Raw genomic sequence first — 21,973 nt, forward strand, 5'->3', positions numbered from 1 at the left:
TGTTACAGAATGTGATAGTAACCTGGCTTTTTAGCATTAAGCTAATGTTACATGATTCGGCAATTGCTAATCAATAAATAGCTAGTTCTGTTTTAACGTCGGGTTAATATAGTGGAGGGGGCTAAATTGTTATGGAAAATAATAATGTAACGTTAGGTAATTACAGTACTCCCACCTTACATTCCTCAGGGACATTTGTATTAGATCTTTTAAGCAGGTGTTTTTTGTTTATATTGTTATTGCCTTCTGGTTAGCTAATGTTTGCCCTGCAGGTAATAGTCACTTTTCCACCCCTTTATATATTAGGTATAGTTGTAAGTAAAAAAAAAAGGTCAAAGACAAAGCTATTCGGTTTCTTCTGAGTATATACACTTCAATGCCGATGTGGGGGGGCGCCACCTAAAATTTTGCCTAGGGCGCCAGATTGGTTAGGGCCGGGCCTGCTTTATATTAAACATGCTTCACTGATGAGAGAATTTGGCAAGCACCGTTTTGTCCTACGAATTTTGGCCGTCCTTGAACTCACCGTAGTTTGTTTGTATGTATAACTTTCTTCAACGATGCCAGAGAAAGACGTGTTTTATGCCACTCATTCTTCGTCTCATTTTGTCCACCAAACTTTTTCTGCTGTGTGTGAATGCACAAAGGTGAGCTTTGTTGATGTTATTGACTTGTGTTGGAGTGCTTATCAGGCATATTAGGTCAAGGCATGACTGCAAGCTAATCGATGCTAACATGCTATTTAGGTGAGCTTTATCTACGTATTGCATCATTATGCCTCACTTGTAGGTATATTTGAGCTCATTTAATTTCCTATGTCCTCTGTGTACTTAATTGATATCTGCATTTCTCATGACACATTATCGGTATGTAATATTGGCTGCATTTCTGATAGTGGTTTGTGTGTCATGTTGTTCCAGACCACAGCAAACGTTACCGAGCTTGCCAAAGTTTGTAATAAATCCATTAGAAGAAGACAGCCTGCCGTTTCCTTTAACTTGGACACACACATCTATACCTTTGGTCATTAAAAAACAGTAATTTCCAGAAGTTATCTCACCCTCTGAGAAGCCTGTATTTTACTAATGTTCTCCAATGTTGTAAAAATGTGTAGAATACATGTTCAATTTCAACATTTCTGTCAACGAAGATTTGCTTCAGCCTGCGACACATAGTCATTTTGATAGTAGGCCAATATAACACTTACATCATGTGTTGCCTTCATTATAACACTTATATAAGACTTTTAATTTTTTGCGGCTCCAGACAGATTTTTTTTTTGTATTTTTGGTCCAATATGGCTCTTCCAACATTTTGGGTTGCCGACCCCTGGACTACACTGTAAAAAGTCAGTGTTCAAAAACAAGAACAAAAAATTAAAAAATGAGGGGTATTTTATTTGAACTAAGCAAAATAGATAGCCAATAGAACAAGAAAATTCGGCTGGTCAAGACTTTCAAAAACAAGTAAATTGGCTTAAAACCCTTCTTTTTAAAAAAGCCTTTCTTTTTTTTTTTTTTTTTTTTTTAGATATATGCATACTAGTTTTACCTATTTGGCTGTTCTAGTTTTTATTTTTATTTTTTATTCTTTTATTATCGTTTTATTTTAATTTAATTTTTTTAATACACTGTAGCACTTTGAGGTTGTTTACTCAATTTAAAGTGCTTTTTACAAATCAAATCTATTATTATTATTATTATTATTATTATTATTAAAATTAGCTAACCTCAATGAACCCAAAAATACCTTAAAATAAGTATATTCTCACTAATAACAAGTGCACTTTTCTTGGTAGAAAAAAAGAGAGACCTTTTTGCTCAATATGTTGGAAAATATTCTTAAATTAAGTAAATGCTAGTGCCATTATCTTGACATAATGATATGCGCTATATATATATTTTTTTCATGCTTGAAGTAAGAAATTATTACTTTAAAAAAGTTATTTTATACTTGTGAGTGTTGATGACACAGCTTTGCAACAGTTGATATTCTAGTTTCAAGCATGTTTTACTCAATATAGGTCATAAAATCTCAGTAATATCTTACTGTTGTATATAGGTCATACAATCTCAGCTACGAGCTGTAATATCTTACTGAGATAATTTAGGACCAAAACACTTAAAACAAGTAAAACACTAACATAAAATCTGCTTAGTGAGAAGAATTATCTTATCAGAAAGAAAATAAGCAAATATCACCCTTATTTGAGATATTAAATCTTACTTAGATTTCAGTTTTTGCAGTGTAGGGGTATGATTTTCACTTCGGGTGCTAGAGGTCAAAGATTTGAATCCAGGAGAGCCCCTTCTGCTGGCAGGAATGAAATAAGCCATCATGTGTGACAACAATGTTACTGCTACGAATAAAATTACAGCATTAACTCCAATTTATAAAAAAAAAAAAAAACAGAGTCGTCTTATATCCGTGTCGCTTTGGACTTCTCATCAATAAAATCTCATTTATTTTCTTTCTTTGACTTACACACACTGTGAAAATACAAAAAAACTTAACTATTTGATCAATCAGACTAATTTAGTACATGGAGACGTAGTGAGTGTGACCTGAAGAGATGCAGCCGTGACACAGAAACCTGCTGGGGAAAAATAGTTTCTCAAGGTTTGTTAGCGAGATGGCAAACAGCAGAGGTTTGATGCAAATGTGAAGATATTGGTGGTCATTGAAGGCAACTGTCAGACAGATATCAAGCACTCTATCAAGTCTTGTATCGAGACTTGTCCCCAGTTTAGGTGGAAGTGCTAAACCAAGCCAAGGTCAATGCCAAGACCATGCAGAGAATTCTTCCCTAAGACAATTATTACTTCATGTCTTAACTAAATGAACCAAACCAGTTTTTCCCTGCAGGTTCAGACCACATCCGTGAAAAAGACGGCCTGTGGTCAGTGCTGGTGTGGCTGTCCATCATGGCGACCAGGAAACAGGGCGTGGAGCAGATTGTCAAAGAACACTGGGCCAAGTTTGGACGTAACTACTTCTGCAGGTAAAGAGGCATTTACAAACTCACAAAGCGGTTCCCTTTCTCTGCAAACAATCACGCCTTTTATGGCTGAAGCCAAAGACATCTCCTTGGCCTTCACCTTTGTCCACTCCCCCTTACTCCCTGGGTGCTGTATTTGAACGTCTCCCCAGAGAGCGGTAAATAGATCAGCCATTGTCTCTTTTGACAGATACTGGGGGATACTGTGGTGTTCCCACATTTTACATAACGCGTAAACAAGATTAGAAGGGCTTTACGACCCCGTAAGGGACAAGCGGTAGAAAATGGATGGGTGGATGGATAGATTCCTGTGGCCATTTTGCATTAGGCTCCAGCAGATGGCACTGTGTTGAAAAAAGAGTTGTGATTCATTTACTTAAATAAATTGTCTCACAGTCGTTACAGTTTTTTAGTACAGTAGTGCCTCAATGTACGGGCTTAATTGGTTCTGTGACGGAGCTCTTAACTCAAAACACTTATATCTTAAATCAATGTCTCCCTTTGAACTGAACTGAAATTAATTTAATGTGTGCTTGTCCCACCCCAAAACGGCACACATTTAAAGGGGAACATTATCACCAGACCTATGTAAGCGTCAATATATACCTTGATGTTGCATAAAAAAGACCATATATTTTTTTAACCGATTTCCGAACTCTAAATGGGTGAATTTTGGCGAATTAAACGCCTTTCTAATATTCGCTCTCGGAGCGATGACGTAACAACGTGACGTCACATCGGGAAGCAATCCGCCATTTTCTCAAACACCGAGTCAAATCAGCTCTGTTATTTTCTGTTTTTTCGACTGTTTTCCGTACCTTGGAGACATCATGCCTCGTCGGTGTGTTGTCGGAGGGTGTAACAACACGAACAGGGACGGATTCAAGTTGCACCAGTGGCCCAAAGATGCGAAAGTGGCAAGAAATTGGACGTTTGTTCCGCACACTTTACCGACGAAAGCTATGCTACGACAGAGATGGCAAGAATGTGTGGATATCCTGCGACACTCAAAGCAGATGCATTTCCAACGATAAAGTCAAAGAAATCTGCCGCCAGACCCCCATTGAATCTGCCGGAGTGTGTGAGCAATTCAGGGACAAAGGACCTCGGTAGCACGGCAAGCAATGGCGGCAGTTTGTTCCCGCAGACGAGCGAGCTAAACCCCCTGGATGTCTTGGCTCACACCGTCCCTTAAACTGGACAGATCAGCTTTCAGGAAAAGAGCGCGGATGAGGGTATGTCTACAGAATATATTAATTGATGAAAATTGGGCTGTCTGCACTCTCAAAGTGCATGTTGTTGCCAAATGTATTTCATATGCTGTAAACCTAGTTCATAGTTGTTAGTTTCCTTTAATGCCAAACAAACACATACCAATCGTTGGTTAGAAGGCGATCGCCGAATTCGTCCTCGCTTTCTCCCGTGTCGCTGGCTGTCGTGTCGTTTTCGCTTGCATACGGTTCAAACCGATATGGCTCAATAGCTTCAGTTTCTTCTTCAATTTCGTTTTCGCTACCTGCCTCCACACTACAACCATCCGTTTCAATACATTCGTAATCTGTTGAATCGCTTAAGCAGCTGAAATCCGAGTCTGAATCCGAGCTAATGTCGCTATAGCTTGCTGTTCTTTCCGCCATGTTTGTTTGTGTTGGTTTCACTATGTGACGTCACAGGAAAATGGACGGGTGTTTATAACGATGGTTAAAATCGGGCACTTTGAAGCTTTTTTTAGGGATATTGCGTGATGGGTAAAATTTTGAAAAAAACTTCGAAAAATATAATAAGCCACTCGGAACTGATTTTTAATGGTTTTAACCATTCTGAAATTGTGATAATGTTCCCCTTTAACAAAATAACATGCATTTTAAAAACAATACAAATGTTTAGATAAAAAATGACTGTAAAAACAATACAATAAAATGTACTACTAACAACTACAATAGTTTTAGGAAGTAATGTAATTTTGATTCTCATGAATTCTCCCTAGAAACTAGTGATGGAGATATTTGAAGTGAAAAACGAAGCACATAAAGATAGAGGGGTGAAGTTTTGCATACCTAAGTGTTTCATATAAATATTTATTTATTATTTATTTACTGTACATTCATTTATTTATTTATTTTTTCTATTAATTTTCATATGTCTTATTTGCATTTTATTATTTATCTCTACTCATGGTTCTTACTATTTTACAAGTTTCATTATTTTTATTTTACAACGTTCCTCAGACGAGCCATCTGCCTCAGGGGTTATCGGCCGTGCTTGTGGGGGCGCCTTTGTGTCAGCGTCCTGGTGGCCATGGTCTGATGACCTCCTGGTTGCAGATGGCTCCTGTGATAGTGTTTACTCACATGTCTCCTCTGTACTCAGCCGTGTAACCATTGGTCCATATAGTTGCATAAATGTGTATGTTGTTTGTTTTATATAAATATTTATTTATTATCTATTTACTGTATATTCATTTATTTATTTATTTTTTCTATTAATTTTCATATGTGTTACTTGTATTTTATTATTTATCTCTAGTCATGGTTCTTACTATTTTACAAGTTTTATTATTTTTATTTTCCAACGTTCTTCAGCCATCTGCCTCAGGGGTTATCGGCCGTGCTTGTGGGGGCGCCTTTGTGTCAGCGTCCTGGCGGCCATGGTCTGATGACCTCCTGGTGCAGATGGCTCCTGTGATAGTGTTTACTCACATGTCCCCGCTGTACTCAGCCACGCAATATAGATGCATTTGTGTGTGGTATCTGTGTCCGTGCGTACGTATGTGATAATGGGGGATATGGGTCACCGGGGTATTGTTTTAACTTTGTAAAGCACTTTGCGTTGCATTTATTTTATGTATGAAAAGTGCTTTATAAATAAAGTTTGATTGATTGATTTGATTGCCATGTATACTAAAAATAAAATATCCTCATCAGGTTTGACTACGAAGGTCTTGACCCCCGCGCTTCCTTTTATCTGATGAGGGATCTGGAGTCGGTCATCTTGGACAAAGCGTTCATCAGCCAGAAGTTCGCTGTCGGAGATCACGTGTACAGTGTGGACAGGACCGACAACTTTGAGTACATCGACCCTGTGGACGGAACGGTGGCGAGACACCAGGTGAGGGCAGCATTGTACGAGGATGTTATTAGGAACGAAATAAAGCAACCAGATGTAATAATTTCACCCAACATCAACACCATGGTACACTGGGTTATAGTCGGGAGAATAGCATTATGGTGGCCCTAAACCAGGGGTCAGCAACTCAAAATGTTGAAAGAGCCATATTGGACCAAAAATACAAAAACTAATCTGTCTGGAGCCGCAAAAAATAAAAAGTCTTATATAAGCATACTTGCCAACCTTGAGACCTCCGATTTCGGGAGGTGGGGGGAGGGGGGTGGGGGTGGGCGTGGTCGGGGGTGGAGCGGGGGCCGTGGTTGACGCGGGGCGTGGTTAAGAGGGGAGGAGTATATTTACAGCTAGAATTCACCAAGTCAAGTATTTCATATATATATATATATATATATATATATATATATATATATATATATATATATATATATATATATATGTCTTAATAAGATTATCAAAAAAATAGTGCTCGATACCGTGGTAGAGCGCAATATATGTAAAAAAAAAAAAATCTCCTGATGATTGAGGGAACCCCTCATGAAACAGGCCTGTAGAGATGAAGTAGTCTTGTGATTTTTTCCCACACATACATATATGTATATATATATCTAAGAAATACTTGACTTTTAGTGAATTCTAGCTATATATATATATTTATTTTATTATATATATATGTATATACAAATAAAATAAATACTTGAATTTCAGTGTTCATTTATTTACACATATACACACACATAACACTCATCTACTCATTGTTGAGTTAAGGGTTGAATTGTCCATCCTTGTTCTATTCTCTGTCACTATTTTTCTAACCATGCAGAACACCCTCTCTGATGATGCATTGATGTGTGGCACGCACAAAAGTGCTTTCATCAAATGCATTAGAGTCTGGAATCTTCCATCTCTCCGTAGCATGGCCCAAAACTGGTCAATCTTTGCTTCCTGAGGAAGATCTTCAGTGCCAAGCACTTGGTAGTCCACTACTTCTTCCTGGAGGCTATCCAGGTCCAATTACAGCTGCGGCTTGGAACTTACAAGCTGTTATGAGAGTAGCGTATGTGTGTGTGTGGCCCTTTAATAGGTGAGCATGTGAGGTGAGTGACGTCAGTGAGTGTGTGGGCGAGAGAAGAGAGGGAGCGGTAGCGTGAGTGCGGGCGGGACTAGTTTGTTTTGTGTTGGATTGGCTGTGTGCAAGCAATCAATAAAGCAAGATTTGCAACTAGTCGCCGGACTCAGGCAGGAAAGGTGCAACAAAGCGTATTTCTTCATCTTACTCGTCGTCGGCGTCGCCATGGCTGTATCTTCCTCGTTCTTCTGCTTCGTCTCCTTGTTGTGTGCGCAGTTGTGCACTGCACTCTCTAAAAGCCGTATATGTTATTGATGTTATAGATGGCAGTGTTGTCCTGTTTAAGAGTGTCACAACATTGCTGTTTACGGCAGACGAACTGCTTTACGGTAGACAAAAACATGACTGCTGCTGTTGTGTGTTGTTGCCGCGCTGGGAGGACGTTAATGAAACTGCCTAACAATAAACCCACATAAGAAACCAAGAACTCGCCCTCGATCATTCTACAGTTATAATGTGATTGGGCAGGCACACTGTTTATATCGTGGGAAAGCCGACTCAGGTCCGCATGCAGCTGGAGGGGGCGTGGCCTCCAGCTCCGCCTGAATTTCGGGAGAAAATTTGTCCCGGGAGGTTTTCGGGAGAGGCGCTGAATTTCGGGAGTCTCCCGGAAAATCCGGGAGGGTTGGCAAGTATGTATATAAGTCTTATAATGAAGGCAACACATGACGGAAGTGTCTATATTAGCTATAATAGCCTACTATCAAAATTACTTTAAAAGTCTTATATAAGTGTTATAATGAAGGCAACACATGACGAAAGTGTCTACATTAGCTATATTAGCCTACTGTCAAAATTACTATGTGGCTCCTCCACACATATTGCTGGGTATTGTGGCCAAACAGCTCCATTTTTATTTCATCTGACTTCACATGGACAAAGATAAGACCTTCTGGAGGAAAGTTCTGTGGTCAGATGAAACAAAAATTGAGCTATTTGGCCACAATACCCAGCAATATGTTTGGAGGCGAAAAGGTGAGGCCTTTAATCCCAGGAACACCAAGCCTACTAGAAATGATTGGAAACTCAAGACAGCCATGGCATTATGTTCTTTACAAGTGTATGTAAACTTTTGACCACGACTGTATGTTATATTATATATTTTTAGTCTACTTTATACCTGCATTATCCTATCCATCCTTACCCTTTCCATCCTTTGTAACTGAACTACTGTGTGGTACGATTTCCCTTGTGGATCAATAATGTTTGTCTAAGTCTAAAACAAATATCTCTTACCTCTTCTTTAAAATCTGATTGGGAATTTAACAGACTTGTCTACATGCTGACAATGTTCTAGCCATCTAATTGTTTATTTGAAGAAAGGGCATTTGTGTCTTCATCATGCGGCTCACATTCTAACACGCCGGACCACCCACTCTGCTGTAACGTCGTCTCATCTGTGGGGATCCATGTTTGGATACGACGGCGTATCTTCCATTTTAAAGCGTAAACACACCAACACAACTGATGTACGTGCGCACTTCCTGTCCACGCCTCGGCCTGCTCCCAGCTGACTCCCGTCGGGTCTCTTTCTGAAATGTCTGCTGCTGACATTTGCCCCACCCTGACATATGCCACACACACACACACACACACACACACACACACACACACACACACACACACACACACACACACACACAGTTCTGTAGTGTGTATACCAGCAGTTGTCCTTGTGTAAGCACAAACATGCGTGCACCAACTCCCGGCAACGTTGTGCGACAGCTCAGGAGCGGCGAGGGGAACATCAGTCAAGGGGCCAATGACAACAAAGTAGTGTTACCATGGTTACCATCCCCAAATGTGGCTTTAAACTCACTGGTATACCCATCAAGGCCCAATCGCCCCCGATGTGCGTGTTATTGTAGCACACATTCCTACCGGGCCGGAATTATATCAGCTGTCGTCTCCTCTCTCCAGGAGACAAGAAAAAAAACAACACACACACACACACACACATACACACACGTATGGTAACACACACATCTTGTATGTATGTAGTTCAGTGACATATAAAACAATAGTGGCAGTGGGACACTTTATTAGGTACACTAATAAGGTAAGATTGGTATCAAAATGTCTGTTTTTTTTTATTTTTTATTAAACCACAACATGGAAAAAGTTTCTAATTCGAAATATTGTGTGACGCCGTAGCCCTCGCAGTGTGGCTGCTTTACGACCGTCATCACCGTGGCAACGGCCAGCGTCGTCTTGCCACTGTCACACACTGGAATACACTGCTGTTTGTGTAGTAAACAATGTTGGATTTCACTGCTTCTATTGAAGTGAATTGAAGTGAATTATATTTATATAGCGCTTTTCTCCAGTGACTCAAAGCGCTTTACATTGTGAAACGGGTGGCACTGGGAGCGGGTGGGTAAAGTGTCTTGCCCAAAGACACAACGGCAGTGACTAGGATGGCAGAAGCGGGGATTGAACCTGGAACCCTCAAGTTGCTGGCACGGCCACTCTACCAACCGAGCTATACCGCCCCATAATAGAAGCATTCCTTACCCTGTAATATAGGATCCTTGACCAGGGTGTTTGCAGTCGATTCCAGAACAGCTGAACGCTCCTGTCATTGATTGATTGATTGAAACTTGTATTAGTAGATTGCACAGTACAGTACATATTCCGTACAATTGACCACTAAATGGTAACACCCGTATAAGTTTTTCAACTTGTATAAGTCGGGGTCCACGTTAATCAATTCATGGTAAAATGTACTGTAGAAGATCTTTGACAAGCCGAAGTGTATGTTTTGATAGTGTAAAGTTAGCAAATCAGAATCAAAATCAGAATCAGAAATACTTTAATAATTCCCAAGGGGGAAATTAAGATTTTCAGTACAATCCCATTCAAGAGCAGACAAACATTACAGGGAGACAGAACAGGATCGCTGACGGGTCTGCCAACTTCCGGCGCCCCTTACAGTCCTGGAGAGAGGGTCCGGACTTAGGCCAAGGGGAAAAAAACTCATAGCCATAACAAGCATAAACATGTGTGTAAGAGGGAAACATCAAAGAACACAAAGGACATTAACCAGCCACTTATACACACAGCCACAAAAGTAAGACAACAACAATAAAAAACGTATACACTGTGGTGGCCTCTGCGGTGTTCCACGCCATCGTCTGCTGGGGTGTGGGGGGAGCATGGCCAGAGACAGGAGCAGACCCAACAAAGCAACCAAGAGAGCCGACTCCACCCTCGGCCGCCCACCAACTCTCGGGCCAGTATTGACCACATTGTGTTCTAAATCAGAGGTTCTAAATCTTTTTGACTTCGAGGCCCGACTCTTCCACTATAGAGGGGCAAGGACCCGGCTCAAACATTATCAGGGAATTAGTAATCTTACTTTTCATTTTAATGGTATTCAATACTTATATCTAACCTACTTACGTAGTATAAACCTTGTTAAATAATATGAAACCATGCATTAATCACAAAAGTTGTTATCAAGGCTTTAGGTCAGGCTGATTATAATAAGAAGTACTAATCGACTGTACTGCAAAAGAAGGGATTCATGAAAAATGAATTTACATATAATTACCCAGGGATAAAATAAATACATTGTCACTAAAATAAAGAATAATAAATATATATTTCTTGAATAAACGGTGAATAAAATTAAAGTGCAAATGCAAATACAGCTTAACCACGTTAGTCATATTTTATGCGCTTAAGAAACTGTGACGACTTTAGCTCCAGACTTCTTCTTTTTGTTTGAAATTGTCATTACTACCACAAGTGGTGGAAAAGTATAGTACATCTGAGTACTACTGCGGACCAGAGGTGGGTAGTAACGCACTACATTTACTCCGTTACATCTACTTGAGTAACTTTTGGGATAAATTGTACTTCTAAGAGTAGTTTTAATGCAACTTACTTTTACTTTTACTTGAGTATATTTATAGAGAAGAAACGCTACTTTTACTCCGCTACTTTTATCTACATTCAGCTCGCTACTCGCTACTAATTTTTATCGATCTGTTAATGCATGCTTTGTTTGTTTTGGTCTGTCAGACAGACCTTCAAAGTGCCTGCGTTACTGGTGACGTTTCACTCCGTTCCACCAATAAAATGCAGTCACTAGTGCCGTTTGACTCCGTTCCACCAATCAGATGCAGTCACTGGTGACGTTGGACCAATCAAACAGAGCCAGGCGGTCACATGACCTGACTTAAACAAGTTGAAAAACTTATTGGGGTGTTACCATTTAGTGGTCAATTGTACAGAATATGTACTGTACTGTGCAATCTACTAATACAAGTTTCAATCAATCAATCAAAAGTGTGAAGGAAAAAAGACACTTTTTTATTTCAAACGTACATCCCGTCACAAGCCTAAAGACTGACTGCACAGTTCCTGTCTTCACAATAAAAGTGCCGCTCCATCGCGCCTGCGCTTTCAAAATAAGAGTCTCCGAAAGCCAGCGCAAACAAGCTAGCAAGCTACGGAATTTGCCGCCAATGTATTTCTTGTAAAGTGTGTGAAGACGAATATGGAAGCTGGACAAATAAGATACCAAAAACCAACCGCTTTCATGTGGTATTAGACAGAAAGGAGGAACTTTTTTTCTCCTGCATTTGAAAACGTGGACGTTAAGCACTGCTGTCAGGATTACAATCAATGCAAGTCATCAGAATCAGGTAATACACCAACTTATATTCTTGTCAACATGAAAGAAAGGAATCTGTATGTGTTAAACATGCATGTATATTCAGTAAAACACCTTTAACATGTAAACAAAAACGGCAAAATAAATAAATATAAATGATATACTGTATATATCAATGTATGTGTATATATGTATATATATATATGATATGTGTGTGTATGTTACTCATCAGTTACTCAGTACTTGAGTAGTTTTTTCACAACATACTTTTTACTTTTACTCAAGTAAATATTTGGGTGACTACTCATTACTTTTACTTGAGTAATAAATCTCTAAAGTAACAGTACTCTTACTTGAGTACAATTTCTGGCTACTCTACCCACCTCTGCTGCGGACCACAGCTGAGAAACAGATATATTTTAGCCAATGGTTAAGAAACACTGTTCTAAATGATGATTTTTTTGTTTCTTTTGTCCTTAAACATGTTGGCACAAAACATTAATATGTTACAATATACTTAAGTTTATTTCAGTTGAGAGTTTCTTTAGTAGGAAAAATACTGGCATTATTAAGTATTATACATACTGAAAGTATGTATAATACTGTCAGCCTTGAATACTGACTGTATTTATGTGAGTCCCTCGGTGCTAGTGACATCTAGTGGGCATTTGCTGCTATTGCACTCTAAATGTCTTTAGGATAGGCCCTTGAGATGCAAAATTTTGTTTTCAAGGGGGTCCCTAAAGAGGACCAAAGCTCATGATTTCTTGCCTTAAAACTGTGTCTTGAGAAAAAAAACACAACATATTTTAAAAACCTGCTAAGTTTGCTAAACACAAAATAATAGATTTTTAGTCCCTATGCTAAGAGTTAGTAGTCTTTGGTGAGCAGAAATCTCCCAACTGGAGACTTTTTGTCACTTTGGGATCTCTGCCTAAACACATAACTGATTTCTTAAAAACTAAACCTGTCCATCCAATAATGGCATGTTTATTTTCCCCAGGGTTTGAGAATCGTCTTTAGTGATGCGTCCCGACTGGTGTTCAGGATGAGCGGAAGCGGCGGTGGGATGGGCGCCACCATCCGCATCTATGCAGAGAGCTTTGAGAGAGACCCTGAGAGACACAACAGAGAGACACAGGTACAGAGTATGATTATGCGTGTGTGTGTGTTAGGGATGGAACGGTGTATGAAAAAACTCAGAACCGTTCGGTTGACCTGACACGGGACGAACCCGTGCACACTATAAGCAGGGTTTTCAAACTCGTTTTCATTGAGGGCCACATCGCAGTTATGGATGCCCTCAGAGAGCCGCTTGTGACAGTGAATAACATGAATATAACATGCCTCATTACACAACTATCAACTTTATACATATTTTTACGTAGACTGTAAAACAAAATCTGTAGATTTCACAGTAAAGAACTGACAGTTCAGTTGCCAAAATTCTACTTTGTTTTTTTTCACTATATATATTGTAAATGTAAATGGTAAAACAGTAGTACTGTTTTTACTTTAAAATCTATGGTTGTTGTTTTTACGGTGTATTACTGTAAATGGAAAACAATACCACATTTTTTCTTAGTTTTTTTTAATGGTAAAATTCTGGCAACTGAGCTACCAGTTTTAAACTGTCAACGCAATTTTTACAGTGTAAAATTTTAACTTGCTTTAAAATCATAAGTCTAGCCGATATTCAAGATATTTTATTTTTATTTGAACAAAAGATGTTTGAAATGTATGGTAATATAATATTTGTGCAATATTAGGTAGAATTTGAAATATATAAAAATTGCATGCAGTTTGTGTCTTTTTTTTCTGTCAAAATGCTAAAAAAAAAGGATGCATATTAATTCCAGGCTTTCGCGGACCATATAAAATTGTAGGTAGGCCAGATATGGCCCCCGGGCCTTGAGTTTGACACTTTTATAGGTTTTATTTTCTAATATATTTTGTTAGAACCCCAACTGATAAATTACGCTGCTGAATTATTGGGATATATCAGGGGTGTCAAAGTCATTTTAGCTCAGGGGCCGCATGGAGGAAAACCTTTTCCCATGTGGGCCGGACGAGTAAAATCATGGCATGATAACTTAAAAATACAACTAGGACAAGTTCATATTGTTTTCTTTCTTTTACTTCGGCCCAAAATAGAACAAGCAAATAATCCTCTTCACAAAACACTTTAAGTTAGTTAAATTCTGAAGGGAAAATTTTAAGAAAAAACTTTAAGTCACAGCCCGTCTCGGATTGAACAAAAAATAAAATAAAACATAAATGAAAAATATTCTGTTTTAACTACCTCATTTTCATTTCCATTATTCACTTTCTTTCAATTTGCACAGAAGACAATCATTTTCACAGAACTATATCAATGTCTCATGCAATATTTTAAGTGTTTGTTTTACTCCTGTTTGTTTTAAAGCCCTACTTTACCGTGTACCTCTTGCTCTGTATACTTGCTCACCATGGTGTCATTTGCTTGCCTAACAGAATTGCTGATGCGACATCCAGTGGACACATTTAGAACAGCAGTTTCTTTAATTTAAAAATGCAGCTCAATTTTAAACTTAGCAAACTTATCCCGTGGGCCGCATGTTTGACATCCCTAGGATATATGGTGTTCTGGGGTGTTAAAAAGAACAACAATGTACATAACCGACCAAAATTGCGTACTTTCTGAACTGTTCCAGTGTATGTGTGTGTTTGTGTGAGACTGCTGACACGGCCGATGTCAACATCATTACATGCCTCATTGTACCATGTATCACCTCCATTTGTCATTGGGTCGCCACAATAAGCAATACTGGCTTGTGGTGTAGCACTGCAGGCACTAACTTAACAAAAGGGCTAAGCATGTGCCAGCCCACCACCCAACATAACAACGTATTAATAATCCGTTCTTCAATTCACCAATAATCTGTTGAAAGGTCAAACTTTTACCAACTCTGCAACAGTCATTGATGCACTCTTCTTTTAACTTATTTTTTTTACACTGTCATGTCCCTGATGTCATGCATGTTGCACCATAACAAGAACCAGCTGACAAACTAGGTAATTGCCTCTATAAAATGTATGTTTTTACAGGGCTGTAGGATGTTACGTCATGACAACTAGCTAACCTATAATCTAAACAACTATCTGTTTATCTGCATGTTGCCCTTATCACTATCCATCTACGTAAGTAACAACAGTATCTTTACGTGCTGCCTTACACAACAAAGCAAAGAGCAGATGGATGTTATTGTGGTAAAAATTGACCTATAGTTACTGGAGCCACAATATTAGGTACGCCTGCACAATCTAATGAGAGAGAATATTATAAAAAAATATTCTTCTACAATGATTAAATGATTGACATTGTCAGAGAGTTGTTCTGGTTAAGAATATGTTTATTATAATGGTTGTAGAACTGCACTGGATCACACTTACAGTTCATATTGACATGGTATGACATTTAAGTACACACAGAGTCAAACACAGAAAATAAACTAGAAAGAAATAAAGTAAACCAGAATGTAATACAATAAAAAAATGGATCTATCCATGAATGTTTGTACCATCTTCGCCAGTAAACAGCAAAACTACAGTCTGTGATTTCATCCACGTGCACACTGAAGATGCCTTGTGGGAGCCGTTGTGGTCATCTACAATATTACACGCATTTGATCAGATTGAGCAGAGGTTGTTACTAGTGTTTGTTGCACTGTTTCTCATTTAAGAAAGCGGTTATTCATCCTCTGCTCAAAAGACCTAACCTTGATCCTGACCTCATGGTAAACTACCGACCGGTGTCCCACCTTCCCTTTATTTCGAAAATCCTCGAAAAAATTGTCGCACAGCAGCTAAATGAACACTTAGTGTCTAACAATCTCTGTGAACCTTTTCAATCCGGTTTCAGGGCAAATCACTCTACGGAGACAGCCCTCGCAAAAATGACTAATGATCTACTGCTAACGATGGATTCTGATGCGTCATCTATGTTGCTGCTTCTTGATCTTAGCGCTGCTTTCGATACCGTCGATCATAATATTTTATTAGAGCGTATCAAAACACGTATTGGTATGTCAGACTTAGCTTTGTCGTGGTTTAACTCTTATCTTACTGACAGGATGCAATGCGTCTCCCATAATAATGTGACCTCGGACTATGTTAAGGTAACGTGCGGAGTTCCTCAGGGTTCGGTTCTTGGCCCTGCACTCTTTAGTATTTACATGCTGCCGCTAGGCGACATCATACGCAAATACGGTGTTAGCTTTCATTGTTATGCTGATGACACCCAACTCTACATGCCCCTAAAGCTGACCAACACGCCGGATTGTAGTCAGCTGGAGGCGTGTCTTAATGAAATTAAACAATGGATGTCCGCTAACTTCTTGCAACTCAACGCCAAGAAAACGGAAATGCTGATTATCGGTCCTGCTAAACACCGACATTTATTTAATAATACCACCTTAACATTTGACAACCAAACAATTACACAAGGCGAATCAGTAAAGAATCTGGGTATTATCTTCGACCCAACTCTCTCGTTTGAGTCACACATTAAGAGTGTTACTAAAACGGCCTTCTTTCATCTCCGTAATATCGCTAAAATTCGTTCTATTTTATCCACTAGCGACGCTGAGATCATTATTCATGCGTTCGTTACGTCTCGTCTCGATTACTGTAACGTATTATTTTCGGGGCTCCCTATGTCTAGCATTAAAAAATTACAGTTGGTACAAAATGCGGCTGCTAGACTTTTGACAAGAACAAGAAAGTTTGATCATATTACGCCTATACTGGCTCACCTGCACTGGCTTCCTGTGCACTTAAGATGTGACTTTAAGGTTTTACTACTTACGTATAAAATACTACACGGTCTAGCTCCGTCCTATCTTGTCGATTGCATTGTACCATATGTCCCGGCAAGAAATCTGCGTTCAAAGAACTCCGGCTTATTAGTGATTCCCAGAGCCCAAAAAAAGTCTGCGGGCTATAGAGCGTTTTCTATTCGGGCTCCAGTACTATGGAATGCCCTCCCGGTAACAATTAGAGATGCTACCTCAGTAGAAGCATTTAAGTCCCATCTTAAAACTCATTTGTATACTCTAGCCTTTAAATAGCCCCCCTGTTAGACCAGTTGATCTGCCGTTTCTTTTCTTTTCTCCTCTGCTCCCCTTTTCCTTGAGGGGGGGGGAGGGGCACAGGTCCGGTGGCCATGGATGAAGTGCTGGCTGTCCAGAGTCGGGACCCGGGGTGGACCGCTCGCCTGTGCATCGGCAGGAAACATCTCTGCGCTGCTGACCCGTCTCCGCTCGGGATGGTGTCCTGCTGGCCCCACTATGGACTGGACTCTTACTATTATGTTGGATCCACTATGGACTGGACTCTCACAATATTATGTCAGACCCACTCGACATCCATTGCTTTCGGTCTCCCCTAGAGGGGGGGGGTTACCCACATATGCGGTCCTCTCCAAGGTTTCTCATAGTCATTCACATCGACGTCCCACTGGGGTGAGTTTTTCCTTGCCCGTATGTGGGCTTTGTACCGAGGATGTCGTTGTGGCTTGTGCAGCCCTTTGAGACACTTGTGATTTAGGGCTATATAAATAAAGATTGATTGATTGATTGATTGATTTATGTTATGTTACGCCCCCCTAGGAAGAAGAAAACATTTTGTTCCCTCTCACTCTCCGCCGCTACTATAAGTAGTATCATTTGTTTTTAAATTTGTAATAAGTACACCCCTGCATAACATTTGAATTCTTATTAACATTAAAGAAAACAAACGAAAAAAGAAATATAGATTAACTTTCAACAAAGAACAACTTTATTAAGATTTATACCTATGAAGGTTTTCATCCATCCAGGTCGTTTTCATCTCAGGGCGATCAATCGTTCGTAACTGGACTGTTTGGTTTGTCTTGGAAGACGTTTCGCCTCTCATCCGAGTAAATTACCGTTAGTCAGATCAAGTCCAACGGTTGGTGCCAAATCCCCAAATACAGTATTAATATTCCAAAAAACCAGGAGGGTGTGCCTGGACAAGGATGGTTTTGTCCGATTGAAGTGAGAAAAACAACTGTTTTGATGTAAACGAGCAATCCTAACTGTCAAAGCCAACAACAGTCATTGAAATATTAGCATTGAGGTATTGTGTAGCAGAACGATTGCTGTGGATCGACTATTACCAGTCCAAAATAGTCTAAATCCCCCACGCAAGCATTCCATTCAGTTGTAAACAAATGGCACAAATGGGTTTCTGGTCACCTTCTGGTCACCTTCTGTGACCAGAATGCTTCTGATTCCTGTTATTTGTTGGAGGCTAAATTCCCTTTTGTCTTTTAGGTATGGTTGAAAGGACAGTGTTGTATGTGGAAGACAGGTGGTGTCGCAGACCAGGAAGTGGAACTAAAATAAGAGCGCTGACAGGAAATAAACACAAACTAAGGAAACATAACAAGATGTGAATGTGACAGATCGTCACAATAATGATCCGATAACGATACTTTGTGCAAAAAATACCTAATGTGTCTGGTCAAATTCAAAAAGTAGTGTATTCTAAGTGTTGCTGCTCTTGGGGAATCATCTTCAAACAATATAATATCACAGGGCGAAACAAATGATGACGTTATTCTGCACTGAATGCGTTGTCTTATCACATTCAACTCTGTATGTAGTGTCTCTAAATAGCCTACAATAAAATGATGCATACACTTGCTGTTTTATAATACTGAGTGACTCATTATAATTGCTTGTAGTTTTCTTAAATAAACTACTGCGTATGACCGGATGACTAAGCACGGCACAGTGTGCCGCTGCACTTGCGCATTACGTACATACCTACCTGTAGGCGGGAGAAAAAGTAGTTCCCAGGAATCACGTTTTATTTAGACAAGATCTCAGTGATTTAGTTACTTTACACAGAGTTCCTGTTAATTAATGTAATTATTGAGACAATTACATTATAATTAAATTATCTCAAATAATTGAAAGTATTGATATTTTGATTTGACAATCAATATTGGAGCATAAAGATCTGGTATCAGCGTTATCGGTGTTTCAGTATCGAACCGCACGTCTCTATGATACTACATGATACTGATAAAGCATGTTCGCTGGGGTCTCTTGCGGCATCGCTCTACACCTGCCCCAATATTTGAGAATAACTTGTTTATCTATAGCAAATAATGCCATGTTTTGTTATTGTCAATAGTGTTGTGTGTGTGTATGTGTGGGTGTGTGGGTGTGTGTATGTGTGTGTTTTATTCTCTTGTTTCTGTCTTTTATCTATGTAAAACACATTGTGTTGCCACTTGCCTGCGTATGATAAGTGCTGTGTGAATAAAGTTTGATTGAGTTTGAACTAGCTACAGCAAATGAACACCAATGTTTTGTATACGATTTACAGTACAATTGACAAATACATTATTTTAATGACAATATAAAATCATTTAATCCAAATTTTTTATTTTTTTTATTTATTCTTTTTTAATTGATCAATCCAACAAAATAATACACAATAATACCATAATAATGCAATTCCAATTCCAAAATCAAATCCGGCCCAGCAACATTCAGAATAGCAATCAACAGACCAATTGAGAGGACACACAAACATGACACAAAACAATCCAAAAGTAATGAAACACAAATGAATGATATCAACAACAGTATCAATATTAATAAGAATTCATACATAGCAGTGATTAGAAATCCCTCATTGACATTATCATCACAGCCATTTATAAAAAAAATTGAACAATAGTGTCACAGTGGCTTACACTTGCGTGTAAAATGTAATTTGTTGAAAACAGTTTGATCAAAATTTAAAAATTCATAAATTCAAATGTTACCTTTTTTATCAATTAATTAACAACAATTTACATTAAATCATTTCGATTCAAATGCCAAAGAAAAAATGTAGCTAATAGAATAGATTAAATTGACATAATTTTCATAAAATTAACTAACTACTTACAGTCACTAAAAGTTAAACTGGAAGTTTCAGCGGTTGTTGCATTAAGCGTGCAGGATTTCTTAGCCTTCTTATGAATAATGAATTGTTCATCATCATCAAACACTCCCCTACCAATTGGTGTGGTCACTGCAGGTGGTGCTGGGTCCTCTCATCGCCATCGCACTCAAGATATCCAACATTCACGAGAGGACGGGAAGCAGTGGCCCTAACGTTATCACATGAGTAGAAAACACTTCTTGCATCTCCCTGCTTTCCATGTGTCCTCTGCAGCTTCATTCCGTGCACGCCCACTGAGGCGCTTACTTTCAACTATTTGGAGTAAAAATAACAAAAAAGACTAATTAGTGACCACTATCTCGTGTGTCACTTATAGCCATCAACAGGGAGCTATTTAATCATGGATGAATCATGACAAATAGCATATTCATCAATGTGCATGGGCCTTCTATTTGATGTTTTATTTAGTTTATTGAGGAAATATTAACAAACCTTCATGCTGAGCGTCTGTTTCCACACTTTTCCCATGTTGTTTGTATGCCCCACTATATGAAACACTATAGAGTCAAATCAGGCAATGCATCACTAATAAATCCTTGCCAAATCAATTCGGAGTGGCTTGTATATCAAAATTTGATATGATGCAAAAATACTTAATTCATATTTATGATGTTTCTCAATTATGTTTTTTTGTGTGCCTTTTGGTATTTGGGCTCTAGTGAACATATTGTGTATAGGGTTTTCCAAGATTTAGTTTGCTTTAGATAGAGCAAAGGCTTGTGCAGTCGGAAGTCAAAAGGTTCCGCTTGAAGATAAGAAAAACAGTGTTGATCTTTACGAGGCCTGAAATTGACACTGAGAACAGGAACTTGTAAACACGCTGATTGCCGTGGTTATGAGTTGAGGATGTGCCAGTGGATATACGCACAAATGTCTTCACACGGTCAACTCCTTCTTTACCAGCTACTTATTGCACCGTCAGGACCTTTACAATTTTTTTTTTTTTTTTTTTTTACAATGGCACAGGCTATGTCTGAAGTGCCTGGATTAGAATCAGTGGCAAACTTAGTCACAAAAATGAGTCACTAGTCAACCATGCAAAAAAGAATGGGTGTAAAAAGAAAGTCAATCATCAAATGAATCACAATTCTTATTTGTAGCAATTCCTAATTAATTAATTTAAAAAAAATAAAGAATTTTTATCTGTCCTTTCCAGCCAAGCAAATCATGTTTGTGATGTTGATGCACATATTTGCTGTACAGATAAGTAAGTAATACAAACATTTATCAAAGCTGTTTGTCTATTTTATGGAGGAATGTAGTTAATCATAGAACTGGCATCCAATGTTATTAAAAAAAAAAGTATTGATTATGAATCGAGAATCATTTTGAATCGAGAATTGTTTCTGGATCAAAATGTTACCCCAAAAAGAATCAAATCGAATCGAATGGTGCCCAAAGATTCAAATTCCCAAACAAGTCCAATATATATTTTTAATATTTCAAATCATTAAATTAAAAAATATATTTTTTAAGATAATTTTGATTAGCTGTGAGTCTGTAACTATGTATTAAGGGTTAGTTTAGTGCACTCACACACACACACACACACACACACACACACACACACACACACACACACACACACACACACACACACACACACACGCACACACACACACACACACACACACGTAATATATTTATATATCTGTATATACTGGATATATATGAATACATACACACACATATAAACTCTACATATACAGTATATAAGTGTATGTATATGTGTTTATTTATAAACATATATATGTATGTATACACACACATACGTCCATCCATCCATTTTCTACCGCTTGTCCCTTTTGGGGCCGCGGGGGGTGCTGGAGCCTCATCAGGGTTCCCTCAATCATCTCCTGATGATTGAGGGAACCCCCTCATGAAACAGGCCTGTAGAGATGAAGTAGTCTTGTGATTTTTTCCCCCCACACATACATATATATATATATATATATATATATATATATATATATATATATATATATATATATATATATATATATATACATCAAAATACAGTCGCGATCAAAAGTTTACATACACTTGTAAAGAACATAATATCAGTCATATCTACAGT

At 38.6% G+C, this 21,973-nt stretch overlaps 1 protein-coding gene across 1 annotated transcript in view; it reads left to right on the forward strand.

Annotated features, from left to right (window-relative positions):
- pgm5 (phosphoglucomutase 5) overlaps positions 1 to 20,444 on the forward strand; it is a 70,199-nt gene extending 49,755 nt beyond the window's left edge. The window contains exons 8-11 of the mRNA XM_061928995.1: positions 2,866 to 3,001; positions 5,923 to 6,106; positions 12,875 to 13,012; positions 19,972 to 20,444. Coding sequence (XP_061784979.1) covers positions 2,866 to 3,001; positions 5,923 to 6,106; positions 12,875 to 13,012; positions 19,972 to 20,061 — 548 coding nt within the window. The 3' untranslated portion in view covers positions 20,062 to 20,444. The remainder of the gene's footprint in view (positions 1 to 2,865; positions 3,002 to 5,922; positions 6,107 to 12,874; positions 13,013 to 19,971) is intronic.
- The last annotated feature ends 1,529 nt before the right edge of the window (positions 20,445 to 21,973 follow it).

Source organism: Nerophis lumbriciformis, linkage group LG33 (assembly GCF_033978685.3).
Source record: "Nerophis lumbriciformis linkage group LG33, RoL_Nlum_v2.1, whole genome shotgun sequence".
In the NCBI taxonomy this organism is placed as follows: domain Eukaryota; kingdom Metazoa; phylum Chordata; class Actinopteri; order Syngnathiformes; family Syngnathidae; genus Nerophis; species Nerophis lumbriciformis.